The sequence below is a fragment of the Diospyros lotus genome, unplaced genomic scaffold (genome assembly GCF_014633365.1).
Source record: "Diospyros lotus cultivar Yz01 unplaced genomic scaffold, ASM1463336v1 superscaf1, whole genome shotgun sequence".
Lineage (NCBI taxonomy): Eukaryota > Viridiplantae > Streptophyta > Magnoliopsida > Ericales > Ebenaceae > Diospyros > Diospyros lotus.
In genome coordinates, this window is record NW_026267104.1 from 523255 (window position 1) to 542565 (window position 19311).

The 19311-nt window shown below is 35.9% G+C and overlaps 3 protein-coding genes across 3 annotated transcripts; 2 read left to right on the forward strand and 1 right to left on the reverse strand.

Annotated features, from left to right (window-relative positions):
* The first annotated feature begins 166 nt into the window (after positions 1-166).
* Positions 167-2598, forward strand: LOC127792878 (uncharacterized). The gene is made up of 4 exons (XM_052323508.1): positions 167-503; positions 1055-1237; positions 1350-1409; positions 2112-2598. The coding sequence occupies exons 1-4, from the start codon at positions 255-257 to the stop codon at positions 2400-2402; spliced, it is 783 nt and encodes a 260-aa protein (XP_052179468.1). The 5' UTR covers positions 167-254; the 3' UTR covers positions 2403-2598.
* Positions 2599-4129: 1531 nt separating this feature from the next.
* Positions 4130-13147, forward strand: LOC127792876 (cyclin-dependent kinase D-3). Its single transcript, XM_052323507.1, has 8 exons — positions 4130-4406; positions 5190-5488; positions 5572-5680; positions 5945-6070; positions 8755-8990; positions 9059-9373; positions 12570-12697; positions 12814-13147. Exons 1-7 carry the CDS (start codon positions 4296-4298, stop codon positions 12631-12633), a joined length of 1260 nt encoding a protein of 419 aa, XP_052179467.1. The 5' UTR covers positions 4130-4295; the 3' UTR covers positions 12634-12697; positions 12814-13147.
* A 521-nt stretch (positions 13148-13668) lies between these two features.
* Positions 13669-17542, reverse strand: LOC127792795 (protein DETOXIFICATION 16-like). Its single transcript, XM_052323382.1, has 8 exons — positions 17110-17542; positions 15979-16523; positions 15734-15820; positions 15575-15631; positions 15214-15452; positions 14417-14535; positions 14207-14293; positions 13669-14114 (listed from the first exon to the last, which is right to left on the reverse strand). Exons 1-8 carry the CDS (start codon positions 17470-17472, stop codon positions 14058-14060), a joined length of 1554 nt encoding a protein of 517 aa, XP_052179342.1. The 5' UTR covers positions 17473-17542; the 3' UTR covers positions 13669-14057.
* Positions 17543-19311: the final 1769 nt, after the last annotated feature.

Consider the following 19311-nt stretch of genomic DNA (forward strand, 5'->3'; position numbering starts at 1 on the left):
ATTACTAAATTTAAATATAATCAAATATTTTTTTTAAAAAAGATACATAATTTTTACAAGTGAATAAAATAAATTTTATCAACAAAAATAAGTCTAGAAGAATCAATAAAATAATATAATCCAAACCAAAATATTTAATATGTGAAATTTGATAGAAATATTCTTAAGTGGATCAGACTGTTAATCGATGAACAAATAGCATCCACATGAAGAGCAGAGCGTCTAAGCAACCCAGCTGAAATCCAGACTCAGCAATGGCAATGGGGTCACCAGCAGCCTCCAGAACTTACATTTTCTCACCCAAATCCTCTTTTCTTTTCCCTAATCGTTCTCCCTCTTTCCTTAAACCCTCGATTCTGCCCCTCCAAACCCACCGTCACCTCAAAACCTCAACAGCCGACCATCTCAGGCTCTCTACGGAAAAAATCAGAGCTACCATTGATGAGGCAGGCCAAGACACGGATAGTTCTCTACTTGTTCAGGAACTAGAACAACCGAAGAAGGTAATTGCTTCCCTTTTGTCAATTGAACTGTTGAATTTGACGCTTTCCTTTTCTTTCTTTAATGTCTTTCGGGGTATCTTTTATCAATCGTAACGTTCTTGCTTAGTGCCTTGATTAGAGTGTGAAAGTGGTGATTGAGACCCATTATAGGACTTTATTAGTTGATTTTTCCAATTGGATTATTGAATTTGAACTGTTTAACCAGTTAGTTATGTGAAGGCATGAGAACAGAGAATTGGGATGGTTTCCAGTTTTGTTGGGGGGGGGGGGTGTTTGTAGTTTTCTACGTACAGAAAATATATTGGGTGGATGTATTTCACAGTTGTGAGATAGTAGAGTTGGTTTGATGAGTCTGATCCGTGTTAAATTTCTGCATTCTCTTTTCTCTTAATTTCTGTGTGTGTGATGTGCATGATTTGATCCTAACAAGTAGCCTGGTTGTATTGTCAAATGGTGATTGAGACCAATTGTAGTATTCAGTTCATTCTTTGCCGGTTGCCTCCTCACTGTTTCTTTTGGGTAATTTGTGTAAACCATGTGTTGTTGTTAAGGAAGTAGAGGAGTGTGTGAAATTGCTCAAGAATGCTGCTAAAACAAGACGGGTTGCGACTGAGGAGGTTTTGTCTGCTCTCTCCATTATAGAGAAGGCAAATCTTGATCCCTCAGCATTTCTTGAGACTCTTGGTGGGTCAAAATCCCCTGGGAGAACTTGGATGCTTATTTTCACTGCTCAGGTTAAACTGAATCCCCTTCATCTTCTGATTGCTCTTAATCTTTACAATCTTATTCATATCTTGACTTTGTCACGGACAATCAGTGCTAATCAGTATCTCTGCTGTCCTGCAGAAACGTTTAGAGGGTGGTAGATATTTCCCTCTTACAGCTGTTCAGAGGTTTGATGCTGCTGTAAGCCTTTTCATGTCCTGTTGCTGAATTTTTGTTTTTTGGCAATAAGCCAGAAGCTTTTCATGGGTAGAAGGAAAAAAATTGAAAGTTGCTGCATCATCATGCTTTATTTCTACGTTAACTTTAAGGAACAATGGCTTCCAAAATTGGACCACTTTCAATACTGTTAGTGTTCTGGAGAAAAGTTTGAAGTGAAAGTGTTGGGTTTCTTAATTTAGGGGGAGTTAACACTTATCCTGCAGCAGCAAATGCCTCTTTCTAACTTGAGCTCGAAGCATGTGCATATGCTTCTGGAAGAATGATTTCCTCGGGAAAAATCAAAGCATGAACATTATTTATGTTGCACTTCTCCATGGTTCCTCTTTATAGAAGAGCTCAATACAATTGATAGCAGCAGAGAAGGATATATGAATTCCATGTTCAATTATGGGCATAACTTAAATATTGTAAAACTGACTTTTAAAGTTCGTTTTTAGTTGAAAAGTCTGGATCAAATTGACTCTCATTTCGTTTGGCCACAATCCCATTTCCTTGCTGTTTATTCTAGGGACACAACAAACAAAGATAGCTCGCTGTGTATTATGTTGTATAACTGTCCAGGTGGTTTTGATGGCTTACCTTCAACAATTGAGCAACATAGAAGGTAGCAAAAAGCATTTTATGTTACTTCCATTAACTTTCTTAATTAACATATTCTTTCAGGCATTGAGAATTGAGAATGGAATTTATCTGGGCCCAATTGGATATTTAACATTTGAAGGCAGGTTTACATGGAAGAAGAGAATACTTGCTTTCATATTTGAGCGCGTACGGATAAAAATTGGACCTTTTAACCCTATTGAGATACCATTTGGGGGAAAAGATGGGAGAGAACCCAGCACCGAAGATCCATTCTTCATCTGGTTTTACATTGACGAGGAAATAGCTGTTGCTCGAGGCAGGAGTGGAGGGACTGCCTTCTGGTGCCGCTGTCATCGTGCCAGCAGTTACTGATTCTTGTAAAGCCTTTATACTTCCATAGTTGTGGAAAATGGTGAATAGAGTAGTTGCACACTGAACATGATTCTGATTGTATGTTGGGTCCAATTAAACAACTTCCCACTGCTATAGAAAATGTTGTCTTTGAAATTCAACAGGTGTACTGATGCTATGAGATAATTTAATGGTATTTGATCATTTGGTATTTATATATCGTGCTGGTGGATAACTGGCTTAGCCCTTCAAAGTTGGCCTACTGAATTCCAAGATGCCGATGTCCCTGGTTATTTGATGAAAGGCTATCTAGGTAAAAGTTTTCTTGTTCTTTGAATACTGCAGAAGTAGAAGTTTTCTTGAAAATATTATTGGATCCTTTTGTGTTTGATTACATAGTGAGCCTAATATGATACCCTTTTATCTGGTTACCAAATCTGACATAGGAATAGAATAAATCTCATGCTTCACTGATGTTGATCAAATTCAGCTGTGCCATAAGAATGCCTGGAAATACTGTTTTCAAATCAAGGATGGAAGCATTTGCATGTTTATTAGAGTTTCATCACCTGGAAAGGAAATATAAGGAGATATCTTCCTGACATCTTGAAAAATTACAGTTATAGACTTGCTTCAAACCATGAGAGCGGAATGGATGCATGAAAAATCCTGAGTTGAGCACAATGGAGGAATCTCTAGATTCTGAAATTATTTCCCAAATAATAATTTAGAGTGCATAAAATATATTCATAAATTAAACCATCATTTTATGTGAAAGTTAACATTTATGATATTAATTCTCAGTTATTAAGTGAGTCAATATAGCAAACTAGTAGAGTGTTAGCTAGTTGGAAGCCGCCAAACATGTCACAATGCTCGACTTTAAAGTGTTTGGAGAAAATAAATGATGGAATAATTTAAGAGTAATCATTAGTAAAACTCTTTTAATATTAATGTTTTTTAAAATAATTTTGGGGATTGGAAGATAATATATATAGATAAAGAATTTTATTAGTTTCTGAATTTTATGTTTCCTAATAAATTAATCATTATATTTTTAATATGTCTTATAATAACTATTAAATTCTTAATTTTGATAAAATTTATTTTTTATTAAAAAAATTATTAAAGAATTATGATGTGATAAATGAATAAAATAAAAAACATAAAAACAGAGATCCAATGGTCGCCGGATCAATGTTACTGACCTAGTGGTGGAGGTTTTATTTTATTTTAAATCATTTTTTCTTATAATTTCTTAAAAATTTATCGTTTAAAATTTTTTATATTATATATTTATAACGTAATAATTTTTTAGTAGAATCAAATAAAAATTTATTTGAAGAGACGAAATTATAATAAAATTAAAAACTTAATAATTATTAAAAATAAATTAAAATATAAAAACTATTTTATTACAAAATATAAAATTAAATTACAAATTATGCTATTTAGCTAATATATATATATATATATATTCTGTTGTTCGCATCGAGTCTATCCGACGTGGGCATGCAGGGAGAGGGAGGTGGGCCCACGTCTTCTCTCTGATTTTGCTCTCGTTGACAAATCTTATGTTAACAATTTCTTGTATATATAAATATATATATATATATTTTCCGAATTTCAGGAGAATGTGCCGCGGAATCGGGGTTAAACGCAGGTGAGTCAGGACTCAGGTGAGTCAGGTCTCCGGTTTCCACATCAAATATAGCCGTTTTGCATACGACCTCTCTGCAAAACCCTCACTCTCTCTCTCTCTCGCTCTCGCTCTCTCGCTCTGCGCAAAACCCTCTTTATTCTCGTTAAGAATTAATGGAAGAATCGCAAACTGGGAAAGGTTTTACGAGTAGTCGATGAGCCTTCTACCTGATTTTCAGGGCTGGTTCTGTCTGTAAATTAGGTAAAGGAAAAATGTGTGAAGTGGATCAGTTGTTGTCAAAGAAGGTCGCCGATCGCTACCTGAAGCGCGAAGTGCTCGGCGAAGGTACCTATGGGGTCGTCTACAAGGCCATCGACACCAAGGTACACCTGCTTTTCGTTTGATTTGCCAAAGATTTCTATCGCGGCGCTCAATTTTTTACGCTTGGGTTATATATATAAATGTTCATATAATTTGTGAACTGGTACAGAACTGCAGTCACTTAGCCAATTCTTTAGTTTCACGTTTATCTTTTTAACGGTATGTACTGATTGATGGGTGAGAACTGCAGGAAGAAAATGAATTGACGATGAAATCCATCTGTTATTGGTTCATCTGAGGGAGTTTCTTGAAACTTTAGATTCTGTTTTCTGATTCTAGGGTTTTTTTCTCAGCAGCTAGTCGGAGTGTGAGTTTTTATCAGTTCTTTGTTGACAGTTGCACCAACTGTTTTAGGGTTTTGAAAGGTGGAAGAAAGGAAATTCGGTGCTGTTTCAGACAGATTGAATTTAAAAAGGTTTGGAGAAGTAATCAGTCTATGTCACTGTGATTACCCAATTCCGTGGAAGAGGTCCTGGATAAATTATTAAGTTTGAAGAGCTCAAAATTAACTTCAACTAGCATTGGCCCATGATGTCTCGCCATGAGATTTGAGGAACTGTTTTAATTTGAATGTTATTTGTTGGTTTTGGTGGTTAGTTTGTAAATTGGACACCAACATATATACACATATGATTTCTTTGATTGGTTTCTTCTAGTAAGTAGCAACATGCTCAATTTGTAACTTAAAACACCTTTGAGTTTTTTTTTTTTTTTTTTTAATTTCATACTCAGTTAAAGCATTTAAGAAAATATGATTTTAAGGATCTAGTTTTTGATTTGAGCAGACCGGACAGACAGTTGCAATTAAGAAAATCCGGCTTGGGAAGCAGAAGGAAGGGGTTAATTTCACAGCTCTTAGAGAAATTAAATTGCTGAAGGAGTTAAAAGATCCAAATATAATTGAGCTGATTGATGCATTCCCTCATAAGGGGAATTTGCATCTTGTCTTTGAGTTCATGGAGACAGATCTAGAAGCTGTTATTCGTGATAGAAATATTTTACTCTCCCCGGCTGATACAAAGTCATACCTTCAAATGACCTTGAAGGGACTTGCTTTTTGTCACAAGAAATGGGTCTTGCATAGGTGAGTCTTTTTCTTTCCCCATTGACCTATTTTAAGCCTTGTTAATAATAATGTCTTGAATGTTAATTGGCTGTCCTTTTCAGGGATATGAAACCAAACAATTTATTGATAGGATCTCGTGGGCAGCTTAAACTTGCGGATTTTGGTTTAGCTCGTATATTTGGGAGCCCAGATCGTAGGTTCACTCACCAGGTATGATTCTTCTATATTGCACAGGGATCCATGCTTAAGAATGCTAATGGATCATCAATCTTAAGGTGCAAAAACTTTTGAAGCATAACATCCTCTGCCATATTTCACTCTGTATGAACATATTTTTTTGCCTTGTGATTTATAAGTTTATCTTCATATTTCAACTTGAGCAATATTCTTCTCATTTTTTTACACCTGTTTCTTTAAATTGGCTATTTTGCTTAACTTAAACAGTTTATTTTTGTGCCAATTTCTCTTCAATAGGTATTTGCTCGATGGTATAGGTCACCTGAGCTGCTGTTTGGTGCCAAGGCTTATGGTCCTGCTGTAGATATTTGGGCTGCAGCATGTATATTTGCTGAACTGCTCCTGCGCCGACCTTTTCTCCAGGTGAATCTAGATATTCGTGGTTGTTTATTCCTGGTTCATTATTTGTTACATACTTGTTGAACAGCTATTCTTGATTTTGCATCAAAATCATACTTTTGTTGCTATAATTAGTTTCACTCTTTCCATTTTCTACTTCTCTACCAATTTCTTTGCCTGATAATTTTTCTCGACTGCTCTTTGGTACTAAGAAAATCTTTTATACTTGGAAACATAGTATTATGGTAACATTTTGAAATTATTTTCTCCAACTTTTGTTTCTATACTATGTTAGTCATTGCCTTAAATAATGAGGAAGAGAATGGCATCTGTCAATTCTAATATTGATGTTGAATAGCATTATGCTTATGTTTGTTTGCTGGGAAAAAAAAACGTTTGGGGATTAGTAATACCTAGGAATAAGTCATGGGGTTAAAATTCCCATGGCATTAAATTTTAGTGACTCGATCAATGTTTTTAAAGGCTCCAAGCACAAAAGCCTTCTAGAGCCTAAGCGCAAAGTGAAAACGCACAGTCAATCGAAATAAAGTGCAAATGTTAGAAAAAAAAATAAAGAGATAATATAATAACTGTAACTAAATTACTCAAAAATACAGTCAAGACAAAAATTTATACTAAAAGATAACAAAAGAGGGTTTTTTAAATTCATTTCCAATGATTTAGTCTAGACAAAGAAAGTCATCTTCATCATTGGAGTTATAATTCGCATTATCTTTCTAATTAGTGCAATCTAATTGACTTCTTCAACCAAAAGTGACTCTGAACTAGAAGCTGCTGGTGTTCCAGTTGTTGCAAGTGCCTCCTTTGCTTCGAATATTACATCTAAACTCTTCAACTCTGGCTATATTAGCAACAACACTCCATGTCAAAAAAAGACTAACAAATACTAAATCATTCTCTTCTACAACACTCCCAAGATAATTATGTAATAGATGGCCATGTTCAATTGCATTAAGGTAGACAGTAACAGTTCACGTTTACTATAAAACAATAAAAAAGTAAACAAACCCGCCTTGTGCTTAGCAAAAGAATTTGTGCTTTTAGTGCTTAAGCCAGGCATTTTGGATGCTTCTAGCAACACTGATATAGTGTTGGATAAGGCATTGTATTAACTACATATAAGAATTTTGGATCTTTATTGATGGGGTAACACCTCAATAGGATTGCAAATACCCATTTTTTGGGGGGCTTGGAAATCCATCTAGACCATATCTCTGGACCAAATTAGGGGCATGGGGACCCATGGCTCATGGAATGAAATATCCAATCCTGCCCTCATTAGTCCCTCAACCATGGAAGAAAGCCTCTAGCTATCTTGACAGAAAGAGATTGGGATTTTTTTTTTTTTTTTGTGTGGAAGGTGTATGTTTGCTGTAATTTTAGAAGAATTGCATCCTCGAGAGTTTGGATAATACATGTTTTTCACTTTTTAGATCTGTTAGGAAAAACAAAAATTAAGGGCTAAGGTATGCATAGGAGAGTTTTGGTAATTAATGAAAGTGTGTTTGTGTCATGAACCTAGGGTTTAGCCTAGGATTGGATTGGCAATCGGAAGGATCCAATTGAAGTAAGATCAAGAACAGAATGATGGGAGAGGGAGATTGGACAGAAATTGGTAAGAATTTAGATAGAAATGAGGGAGAGTAGTAGAGAGAAAAGAGAGGGAGATTGGAGAGAAATGTTAGAGAGAAATCAGAATTTCATTCAATCAATTCAAGCATAATCCCCTCCTCTTACAGTAGCCCTTTTATAGGCAAATTTGACTGTTAACTGAATCATAACAGCACCCATGTGGTCCTAACAAATTGCAAATATCTCCTAACAAATTATTATAAGACTATTACAATATTGCCCTTCTATTGCTCCTAAGGTTATGACAGTTTGGAGGTTATGGATAATGATTTTTCCTCATGATATTTTGATGGGTGTTTGACATATTTACAAGAGTGCGTGTGACAGTTACCATGTGAAATTGGGGCTCTGCTGTTTCCACTAGTGGTTTCTGGAAGGTGTCAAATGGAATTTGATTATACTATAACGGAACTCCAGTAGTGGTGGTTGAGCCTTGTGGATTATTTGTGAGGATAAAAAAAATGTCACCAAGGTTCATCAGGATAAACAAATTCTTGGCCTTTTACTATAACACGGGTTATGTTGCTTTTGGCTCATATTTACTGACATGAAGAAAGAGAAAAAAAAAAGGAAAGAAACAATGCCCCTATTCTATCATCCATCAAGTTCATTTTTGCATCAACATGCTGCATTAATAGTAACCTCTTTTTTAATCTTTTGCTGACTTCATACAACTATTATGGACAAAGATGTTTTCTTGCACTATTTTTGGTTCATCTGTTTTATTTGTACATTTCCTCATTATGAGATTGTTACTATATTAGACGAGTGGGCAAATTATTCCTTTAAGCTACCTGCATTTTTGCCCAACTTGTAGCTCACTAGCATTTAACATAGGTTGCTTTTGAGTAGAGGAATTTCAAATGATATCATTTTCAAAATATGCCATTTGAAATGACACCAATGTAGGTTTTATGTAAAATCTTTCTATTTCTTAGGTCTAAATCCAGGGTGGATTTGGACTCAAATCCAAATGCTTCCAAAACTTATGTAACCAAACAATGGATTTGGAATTCAAATGATTAATTTGTTTTCTTAAATAATTTATTGGTTAGGGTAATAGTGATATTGATCAACTGGGGAAAATCTTCGCTGCTTTTGGGACTCCAAAGCCCTCTCAGTGGCCTGATATGCAATACCTTCCTGACTATGTGGAATACCAATATGTTCCTGGACAGCCTCTTCGTCAATTGTTTCCTATGGCTGGTGATGATGCATTAGATCTCTTGTCAAAGATGTTTGCATATGATCCGAAAGGTAGAATTTCTGCACAGCAGGCATTGGAGCATAGGTATGAAAAATTGTCACTTAAGTTGGAAAATTTCAGAATTTCTGTCTCTCATTTATGTTTTCTTTTAGGTACTTCTCATCTGGACCACCTCCTACAGAACCAGCATTGCTCCCAAGACCTGCCCCAAAGAAGGAATCCCTGAATTCAAAGGTTTCAGATTTCAATCCACTTGAAGGTCCAACTGTGTTGTCCCCTCCAAGAAAATCAAGAAGAGTGATGCCACATCGAGAGGGTTTTGAAGGCAGTGCATACCAAGTTGATAATCCTGGCCTCAATACAGATGAAAACAGACCAGCAGCCAGTGAGAGAAATGAGCATGTGCCAATGTCATTGGATTTTTCTGTCTTTGAATCCAGACCACCTATTAGACCAACAATTAACAGGTGATGAGAAAACTGTTTTACATTTACTTGATGGCATCTGAGTGTTTTATGGGTCTCAGTGAAGCTGAATTTAGAAATTCACTTCCTACTCAGTTATAATTTGGCTGAAATTGAAAGGGCACTATTTTTGCCTAGACCCATGAAAGTTTACTTTGCCTGGGGAAGCGCATGGTATGAAGCATCTTGAATAATTTGTCTATAAAAAGCTGCCAGGTCTTAACATGACTAAAAGTATGGACTCTCATGAAGATCACTTTACATTTTAGACATGCCTTTGATACCAACATTTACCGAAGTTATTCAATGAATATAGAGAAACAAAGCATTCTCAATATCTAATTTGCATACTCATCCTGGAGCTCCATATCGATTCAAGAGTCAACCATTTCATTTGTCACCTAACTATGATAAAGAATATCCCTTTTGCCAACCCAGGTGTAATATCATTGACTGCATTATTCAGTCTTCAGGATAACTTATTCATGCAATCTTCCTTACCAATTTATAATAGCAATTGACAATGCCATCTGGCCTAAAAAATTTCAATTTGGAAGTATCACCCTTCTTTTGGACAAGAGCAATGGATGTTATGTTCAATCTCATTTAAAATTTTCACCCATAACCTCATATCATCTCGAAAAACATACCATCCTGCTGAGATTGAAGCCTTGGAGAAACTGTCCTAACTTGGGACCTTTTCCCCATTCCATTGGTTGCCTCCCTGGTGAAATAAAGTTCCAAGTCCCTTTCCACAATGTTGTGGAAAATTCCTAGCTGTCCAACCTAGGGACCTGGATTCCCAAATTAGCTGCTAATAGAAATGTACCTTTGCCTCCTTTTTCTCAGCTTTCTCATCTTCACTCCTCCACATGAGTCACCAGGATTCCAATAATGTCTTCTATAAACATTATTCATTCTATGAAAGAACTGAAGTATCTGTCACTTCATTATCTAACCTTAGTTTACCACGTGGAGATCTAGCCTTCTTTGTCTATATATGTCTGGCAATAAAACACGGTCTTCTTTGTCCCTTGCTTCTCCATGCAAGTTCTCCACTGATAATAAACCTTGCTTTGGTAATTAATCCAGGTGTTGGATAGTCTATGGTATTCTATACTTCTTGAAATCAATCTTTGGTAATTAATTACCAAGCTCCTCTATATTACCTTTCTTCAAATCAGTCTTCAGAATTCTTGGCTTCTTTGCCACCACTTGCTTTGGCAAACTGGACAAAGAAAAACTCTTTTTTTTTTTATTAGATTGGCAATTTCTTATGCAACTAGAATCGGTTTTGTGATTTTTACTGAATTGGTAGCATCTATAGCTTTCAAGCCTGGATCGAGAGTGACCCACCAGTCTAACTGGTGGTATCAGTTTTTGCGAGGCAAAGCAAGCCCGCTAGTGTAACTGGCAGGTCTGCTTTTCCTATTCCAAAACACTCGACATCTTTTGCTAAAGTGTTGGCAAAGAGAAGCGAGAGAGGCCCGCCAGGCCGAGGCCTAGGCTTGAATGACATCTGATGCTATTTGGTAAAATCTTGAATCTAATGCTAGTTGTGTAAGCGCACACACAAAAAGAAAAGCTAATTTTATAAAAAATTCCAAAAACTCCCTATTAGTAGTAAAACCATTGACCTTTAGTCATATTTGCAAAACTGAAAGAGCCTTTTCCTTCATGCATACCTCCATAATCCAAGACTTTGGAATATGACCTGAGTTTGGGCAAGGAACCGTTTCTTCTCTCTCTGTGGCCAATCCTTGAAAGGGAAGGCAAGGGCATTCCTATCACTAAGATCTGAACTCAGACCCTAGTAAAGGCATGCCCATCAACTCAATAGCCTATACGAGGTCTAAAAGATTCCCTCATGGCTGAACAAATGTAAATGAAGACATGCCTTTCTAATAGGGTGTGTTAAGAGTCCTCTCATGTGCCTTAACATCACTCATTTACTGCTTTACTATTTCCACTGGAAGGATACCCCAAGCTTTTAATTTTGTCAAGGTTTTTTCAGCATATCTGAAGTCTCTTTTTGATCTGATAATAATATGGAAAACTATGGTGCATTCTATGCTCCTGCCTACTGTCATCTTTTTATTTTTTTCTATGCGTATCAAAAAAAGTAAAGAGAAGATTGTGTACAAATGCGAACCTTCCTTGATCCTCACAAAGTGGGGAGTCTCTTGTATTGTGGATGTCCCCATCAGAGTTCGTTGCTTTCAGTTAAGTAGAAATTGCATCTATAGCAGATGCATGTTAGATTTGTGCTAATTATTATAAATTGAACACTTTCTGATTTTCATTTTGGTTATTCCAAAAAGGGGAAGTTTATTCTCTTTACGAAGTATGTTTGGTTTGTGCACTACCTTTCTATATTGTACATTGTATATTATATATTAAAAATGAATGAAGTGAAAAAGGTACCTGCTTCCCTCCTTTTTGTTTCCCCTTCTGTTTTTGTGTTTTTTTGGGGATGAGGGGGTATATGATTGGAAATCCTATGTTTTATGTATCCATAGCATTGACTCCTTGGGCTTCCGGAGTAGCATTAACGTGCTTTGATTCATTGCTATTTGAATAGGACATGTTCTAAAATAGTAGGGATATTTTGAAATCTTTGTTGACATGGAATCTCTGGCATAATGTTTGGGACTAGAAGTGTACATAAAAATGTCATCTTTCTTTCCAATGAAAGAATCTCTGGCATACCCCATTTCCATCCTATTCTTGGAGATTATCTAAGTTTTCCATACCCAAGATAGAAAGTTCAAAAGGATTAGGATCTTTAGGAAATTGGATGCTCATGTTCTCGCATGTAGAGAATCAAATTCATAGTTATAATATTTTGAGTATCAGATTAACAGTTGTATAAGACAACTGAATAAGTTACTAACTTTGCAAGTTTAGATGTACTTTTTCTTTTTCTTTTTTTATTTCATTTCAAGTTAACTAAATTTCTAGTGGGAAAATGAAAAATAATGCACAGATGAACATAAAAAACTTAAAAGCAAAAACTGTGAATGCATAATTTTGCTAGTGCATGTTGGAAATACATAATCTGGTGCCAATGTTGGAAAATTGATGTTGACCCCGTTATCATCTCTATATGGAGTCAAAATTTGTAAATACATAATCTGGTGAGGAACCTGGGAGGTGATTGATATAGCCCTTTGATATTCTTTTGCTCCTGCTTCTGCAGTGCCGACAGGTCACACCTAAAGAGGAAATTGGATCTTGAATTCCAACTCCCTGAAGAAGAGTAATTTAACATATACACCTCTTGACGGGTTTTCTGTTCTTCCGAGGGAGCAGCTATTGCTTTATAAGGTGCATAGTGGTGCTTACTAAAGGCTGGCTGACTAACTGCCTATTGTTTATTTGTTTATAATGTTCTCTCGTTTAATTCTCCCACTTTTTTTATTTGTTTATTTTGAAATTTGTAGGAGAATGCAGACCTCAGTGGAAGTAGCTGATCAACATAATATCTTATTGAAGGCAGTGCCTACAAAATTGTAAAGAGAGAAAGTAACCCTCTTTTGTGATCCATGGTGAAGTGTACACTAGCACCTGCATGCGCAATTTTGAAGATGTTGCCAATAATGAATTTATGGTTAATGAGAGTGCAGTGAATTGGGATAATAGATTTCACACCTCTGGCATTTTTTTTTTTTTACTTTGAGTTGAGACAGACCTGGTGTTCGGGCAATGCTTGTTATAAAGTAAATTGAACAGCTTTTATAACAACAATAAGGATTATCCCCATGATTTGTTTGATTCCTATTATTTGCTTGGATATGTACTTTGTCACATAACAATGTGTGGCCTGCCTTTTTGGTTCTGAAATTGCACTCCTTTGACTTCGCTGCCTTGATGCAATCTTCCATGGTATTGGTTTACATTTTACCCTTCGTTCAATTTTCTCCTAATTTTTGCTTCAAGCTTTCCAGCCTTAGATGTTATTGGGTCATTGCTCTTTGTTGAAATAAGGATCAAGGCAAGGGCTATTGCTATAACATGAATTTCTACTTGCTTCTGTGACAAACTGACAGCCCCACACTTGCACTGATTGGGCAAAGGTAAGTCCGACCTCAGAGTGAGATTTAAGGCTTGGTCCACTGTTGTTTTAATGTAGCCTTCAGTTCTTGTGTGACTGGTACTCTGGCCTATATGACACTTGCTTTGATTTGAACCCATTATTTAGATCGTCAACCAACTATTTCTGTAGCTACTCGCAAGATTCTTTTAGCTCTTCAGAAATTCTCAGTGAACCTTTGATGTAATGCGCTGGCAGCAGGATATGCATAAAATGATTGATGAATTAAAATTTATGTCACCGACTGTTTAGACATAAAGGTTTAATATGTTGCTATAAATAAAAGGCAGAGAAAGGGAACGAGAAAGAAGAGAAGAGAACATCTATTAGAGATCCAATCAGATATAGGATTCAAGAACTGGCATTGCTAAAGCTACTTCTCATCCTTCTTCCTGCCTGGGGTATTTATCGAGCATCGAATGAAGGTTTATTCTGGACCCTATAGAGCTAACTGTTAACTTGGTCACCTTCTTCCATCATCTGTGCTCTGTAATCCAAATACTGTTAGCTATCTTGTTCACTACCAGCCGGGAATTCATCAAACTTCATCAATAGTCTCCATGTCACTCCAAATGTGTTGGACGTTTCTCCTTGTCATGACCTGTCCGCTGGGAACAGGGAGTCATATACTCTTTCTGTTGCCTTCTTTGCCTGAGCATTAAGAAAGTTGAAACAGTTAACATGAAAAGAAGGATGAAAATGAAGTAGAAGAAAATTGAGAAGGTGGGGGAAGGGGAGACTACTTCTTGCTCCCAATTAGTGCGTATTGTAATGGTAAGAAGTGACAAAACTTGAACAATGAGTCCACAGATAATCCCCAACCAGAGGCCCTACATGAAAGAAAAGATGAGAAAACCCAACATTCAAACCTTGCTATCAATGAAGTGAAAGATCAAACAAGATATAGTGGAGGAGGAAGAAGCTGAAACAAGAGAAGGATGATGTAAAGATACCTTTCCTTTAATTTGTAGGACAAAGGCAAACATTATGGCACAAGGGATGCCCATAAGATAATATGATCCCAGGTTGATAAATGCACCAATCTTCTGCCTGCCACACCCTCTAACAGTACCTAAAATGTTAACAAAGAGCAAAATTAGGGGTGTACATGGCTCAGATTGATTTAAGCTTTACTTGACCTAAATTAGAACTAATTATACTCCCGTTTGTAAATTTAGACCCATAACCAGCCCAATATTAAGTAAAATCGAACCAACCCAACCCAAATAAATTCAAGTTAGATAGCACTAGGTCTCAGTTTCAAAATTTATACAATGCTATGGGAATTCTACGACATAAAATCCACAACAAACTAAAATAACATCATCAATGAGACCTTTTTTTAACATAAATTCTAAAATTAGCATCCAAAAAACTACATTTTAGCACCTTAAAGTAACGTAAAAAAATAACAATCCAAGTTTCAGCAGTAACTTTTGCTGGCGCGAAAACATTAGGTTGCTGCTGCTGAACCTAACAACAGTAAACTGTTGTTAGTGTTTTAATATAATGATATATTATTACTTATAATAATTGGATAGGGTCATGTCCAAATATTAGAACTAGAACCAAACCAAATTTGGGAGAAAATCTAAAATAAACAGACACAATCACATTGGGTCAATACCCACTTGTTAAATCTAGTACCCTAAGACTCAAGCTCAAGCTTCTTGTGTGATTCATATGACCATTCCTTTATTTTCTTTTGGTTCAGAGCTTAAAGAAGAGATGTATAGAATGCAGAGAAGACCTGAGAGAACACACTGCAGTCCATCCAAGAAATTGGACACTGCCAGGATTGGCATCATGGCCGCTACATATCTGACCACTTCTGTTTCGTTGCTGTAGGCGTAGCCCCAGATGTTTCGGATTAGAATCATTACTGTTCCTACCACAATGCCCTCTGTAGCTGCCATGCCTAGGACAACACGAACAGCCAACCGAGCAGCTTGAGGGTGCCCGGCCCCTACCTCGTTCGAGACCCTTGTGCTACATTAGCAGAAAACCATGCCAAATGGATCAATTGCCACAAAACATTATGGAACAAAGTTTCAGTGCCAAGAAAATTGGAACATAGTCAAAAGTCAGTAGATTTGGTTTAGTTTACAGACCTTACTGCATTACTAAGTCCATAGGGGATCATCCAAACTGTCGCAGCTGTATTAAGGCTGCAGGGACAACAGTTCTAGTTTAGTAATAGATGATAATGTGGAATTTCATTCAAGAAATCGACTGTAATGAAGTTTCAAGAGGAAGAGCCAGCTGTTTACGATATAGAAAGCACCGAGGTTTCTAGCTTGGGATTAGGAAGAAGACCGGAGAGTAGGACCATCAATTCAAACGACCACATCTCCAAGCTGTTCAACAAGATCATGTTGCAGCATTACCATACAACAACAAACAACGTATTAAGCTTTCATCCCACTATGCGTGGTCAAGTACACGGATTCTAGCCAGCCAGTTACTTCTATCTATGCTTATCTTTTGTAAGGCCTTATAAAGATGAGAAACTTACCAGATCATGACAGCAGAAGGGATTGCAAGTCTGAGAAAAGTGGGGATATTGTGGAAGGCCTCTTTTGAGAAGCCAGTCCAAGTTTTTGCACAAGAAGGGGAGAACTTGATGTAGAGTATCAACAGCAAGGCATTTACCCAATATGAGAAGGAATTGGCCAAGGCTGCTCCGCGGATGCCTAGGCCGGTTTTGAACACCAGAATCCAACACACAAGGAGGTGGAGCAGAGTAGTGATTCCAGAGCTTATCATCATTGGGAAGACAATGTTTTGTGTTTGCAAGAACTTGACAAGGCACTGAAGAAGGCAGTAAGCGAATAGGCTTGGGATCATGAACCGGGCATAGAGCTGGGCTGCTGCGGATATCTCAGCATCTTGGCCTAAGGCCACGAGAATGGGGCTCGTGTTTGCCCAAATGAGAGCAAGGGGTATGCTTACAAATGAAAGAATAAGCATAGCTCTCTGCATATGAATCCCCAGCATACGATACTGCTCTGCTCCATAGGATTGGCCACACAGTGTGTCCAGTGCACTTGCCATCCCCAGCTGCTCAAGAACATATATACAAATGGTGAAGCGGAGTGACAAACTCCATGGAATTCTAGCGTAGAACGGGCTTAGAAATGAGCAAACAATAGTGTAAAACATCAGATTGTATCTGTTAAGTGCCCTTTCAGTCACAAAGAGGATTATATAGTGAGTTTCGAGGGTCGAAGGAAGGTTAGATTTGCATGCAGTCTCCCCCTTTCCTTGTGAAGAGGTGGTTTCTACGACTCTAACCATATAGTGAGAAGTATACAGTGAGTATATGGCAAAATATGGTTGGAAAAAGCAACTAAATGTTCATTTTCAAGCCTGTACTTTTAGTTGTTAAAAATACATTTAGTTATGTCTTCAAATACACGATTTCTTGTAAGTAGGCATTCTTTTTCATAAAAGATAACGATTATTTACAAAGAAACATGGCTTTTGATTTAAAATTCAAGACATAACTTTTGGTATTCTTGGGATCTGCTGCTACATCTAATAACAATGAGAAAAGATTTTGAAAAAACCATAAGAGAAAAGCACGGAATCAACCAGCAATCGCCCAACGCACAAGAAGATTAATTTGAAGAAAATCCCAACTCACCAGCAAGCTGAAGCCAGTAACAGAGGCAAAGGAGCTAGCCATGGAAGCACCAGAGAGAGGCAGCTCTCCAAGATGACCCACAAACATGATGGAAATAAGCTGCAAACAGAACTGCAAGAGGCTCACACAGATGAGTGGCCCTGCAAGCCATAGCTGCTTCTTCACTTCTCCCACTGCAGCCGCCTCCTTCCTCTCATCAATCGCTATGGCCTTCTTCTCGGTTTGCCTCTCCCTCTCAAGCCCAGGGTCGTTTCCATCTTGCACTTCATTGATATCTGTGACTGTGATCAGAGGTGTAGTCAAAGAAGGAGGTTTTGTTTCCTTTCGTTCCATTCTTTTCTTTTTTTCCTCACAAATGAACATACAGACAGAAGTATATGCCTTCTGGTGTTGGGGAAGATTGCGCCCACCATCTGTGAAGGGATGACTTAGAAAGACTACGGATGGATATAACAGTATTCTTTTTTTGGGTGATTATATATATACACACACATTTTTGAATAAAAGGATAACTATATTATATGAAACCAATGAAATTGAGAAATATTTGTCAGATCAGTCCTAACTATAAATTTTTTTAATTGAGGATAGAATGAAAAGGGAGAGAAATGATGGAGGAACTATAAAATAATAAGGGCAAATTTAGAGAAATGAGAGATAAATAAAGAGAATAATGAGGGAAAATAGAGAATTAAGGGAGAATTAGAATTATGATATTCCTTACTTCTTACTCTCTTCGATGAATTATAATTTTATATAAAATTATCTAACAATTATTTACGGTAATTACAATAGTTAACAATTTTACTTCCACTACTCTACTATACTTAACTACTTTTAACACATAATTATAAATAAAAAATAATAACATCCTACTTCATCTAAGTCGTGACAATATTATATTTTGTTATTATCGTAACATCATTTTATTTGTATTGTTATTGGTCTTTTCAATATCATCAAATATTATTTTTATTAGACCTTAAATAAAATAATAAATGAACACATATATCACATTATCTCACCTTATAATTTTTGATAAAATTTTTATTAACAATAATATTCATCTTTTACTTAAATTAGTGAATCTTACGGTGTAAAATATTTAATTACTCATAATCTCATATTTGTAAAATAATGTTTCAAAACTCTTATACAATTGAGCTATGACCTTTTTAAATACTAAAATTTTATGATTTAATTAATTGTATTTTTATGTAAATATTAATATCTTATATTGTACAAAAATTTATTGCTTATCATCATTACACTTCATCCATTCCACGCACTAGAACAAGAGTTTCGCTACTTGTACGTATTGAATTGACGCACAGGAGAGAGAGAGAGAGGGTGAGGGAAAATTGGGGAGAGAGACATTTTCATCCTTTAAATGAAAATATCATGATATTTTAATTGTCAATTTATCGCGATTTCTCTCCTGCGTCAACTTATGCGTCATTTAATACGTACAGGTAACAAAACTCTTAGGACAAATATAAGAAAAACTTCAATCATGGGAATAATTAGGATTAATAATGAAAACTCAAGTTGCCTGGCTGTTGGATTGTGACATTTTTTCTTTTTTATTCATTGACTTTGGACAAATATAAGAAAAACTTAATTAGGATTAATAATAAAAACTCAAGTTGCTTGGCTGTTGGATTGTGACATTTTTTTTTTTTTATTCACTGAGAGTGTTTGAGTTTTTTCCTGACTAATTCCTAACAATAGATGAAGACATAATTTATATATATTTAGATCTAGACATTTGAAACAGTACATGCTGAACTTATCTTCTAACCTTATTGTTGTCTTTCAACTAAATGTTATATTTCAACTATAATTTTGACGTTATTTTACTATTACTATTTATGGTCAAATCTATAATTTATTTTTGTATTTTTATGTTTTATTTTATGTAAAAATTTAAATTTTTTATTATTTTAATTACACTTTTAAATTTATATTTTTGAATTAATTTAATTCATGGACTTTGACTTTTTTTTTGGGTGGACTTTTGAATTTTGATTATACTCTTGAATTTATATTTTTAAGTCAATTTAACTCATATACTTTAATGCGAACAGAGTGTAATGTATATTTTATTATCTAACTTTATCTTTTTTTTTTATACATAAAAATACAGATTAAAGGATATAATCAAAATAACGAAAAATTTGAATTGTTATAAGAAAAAAAGGT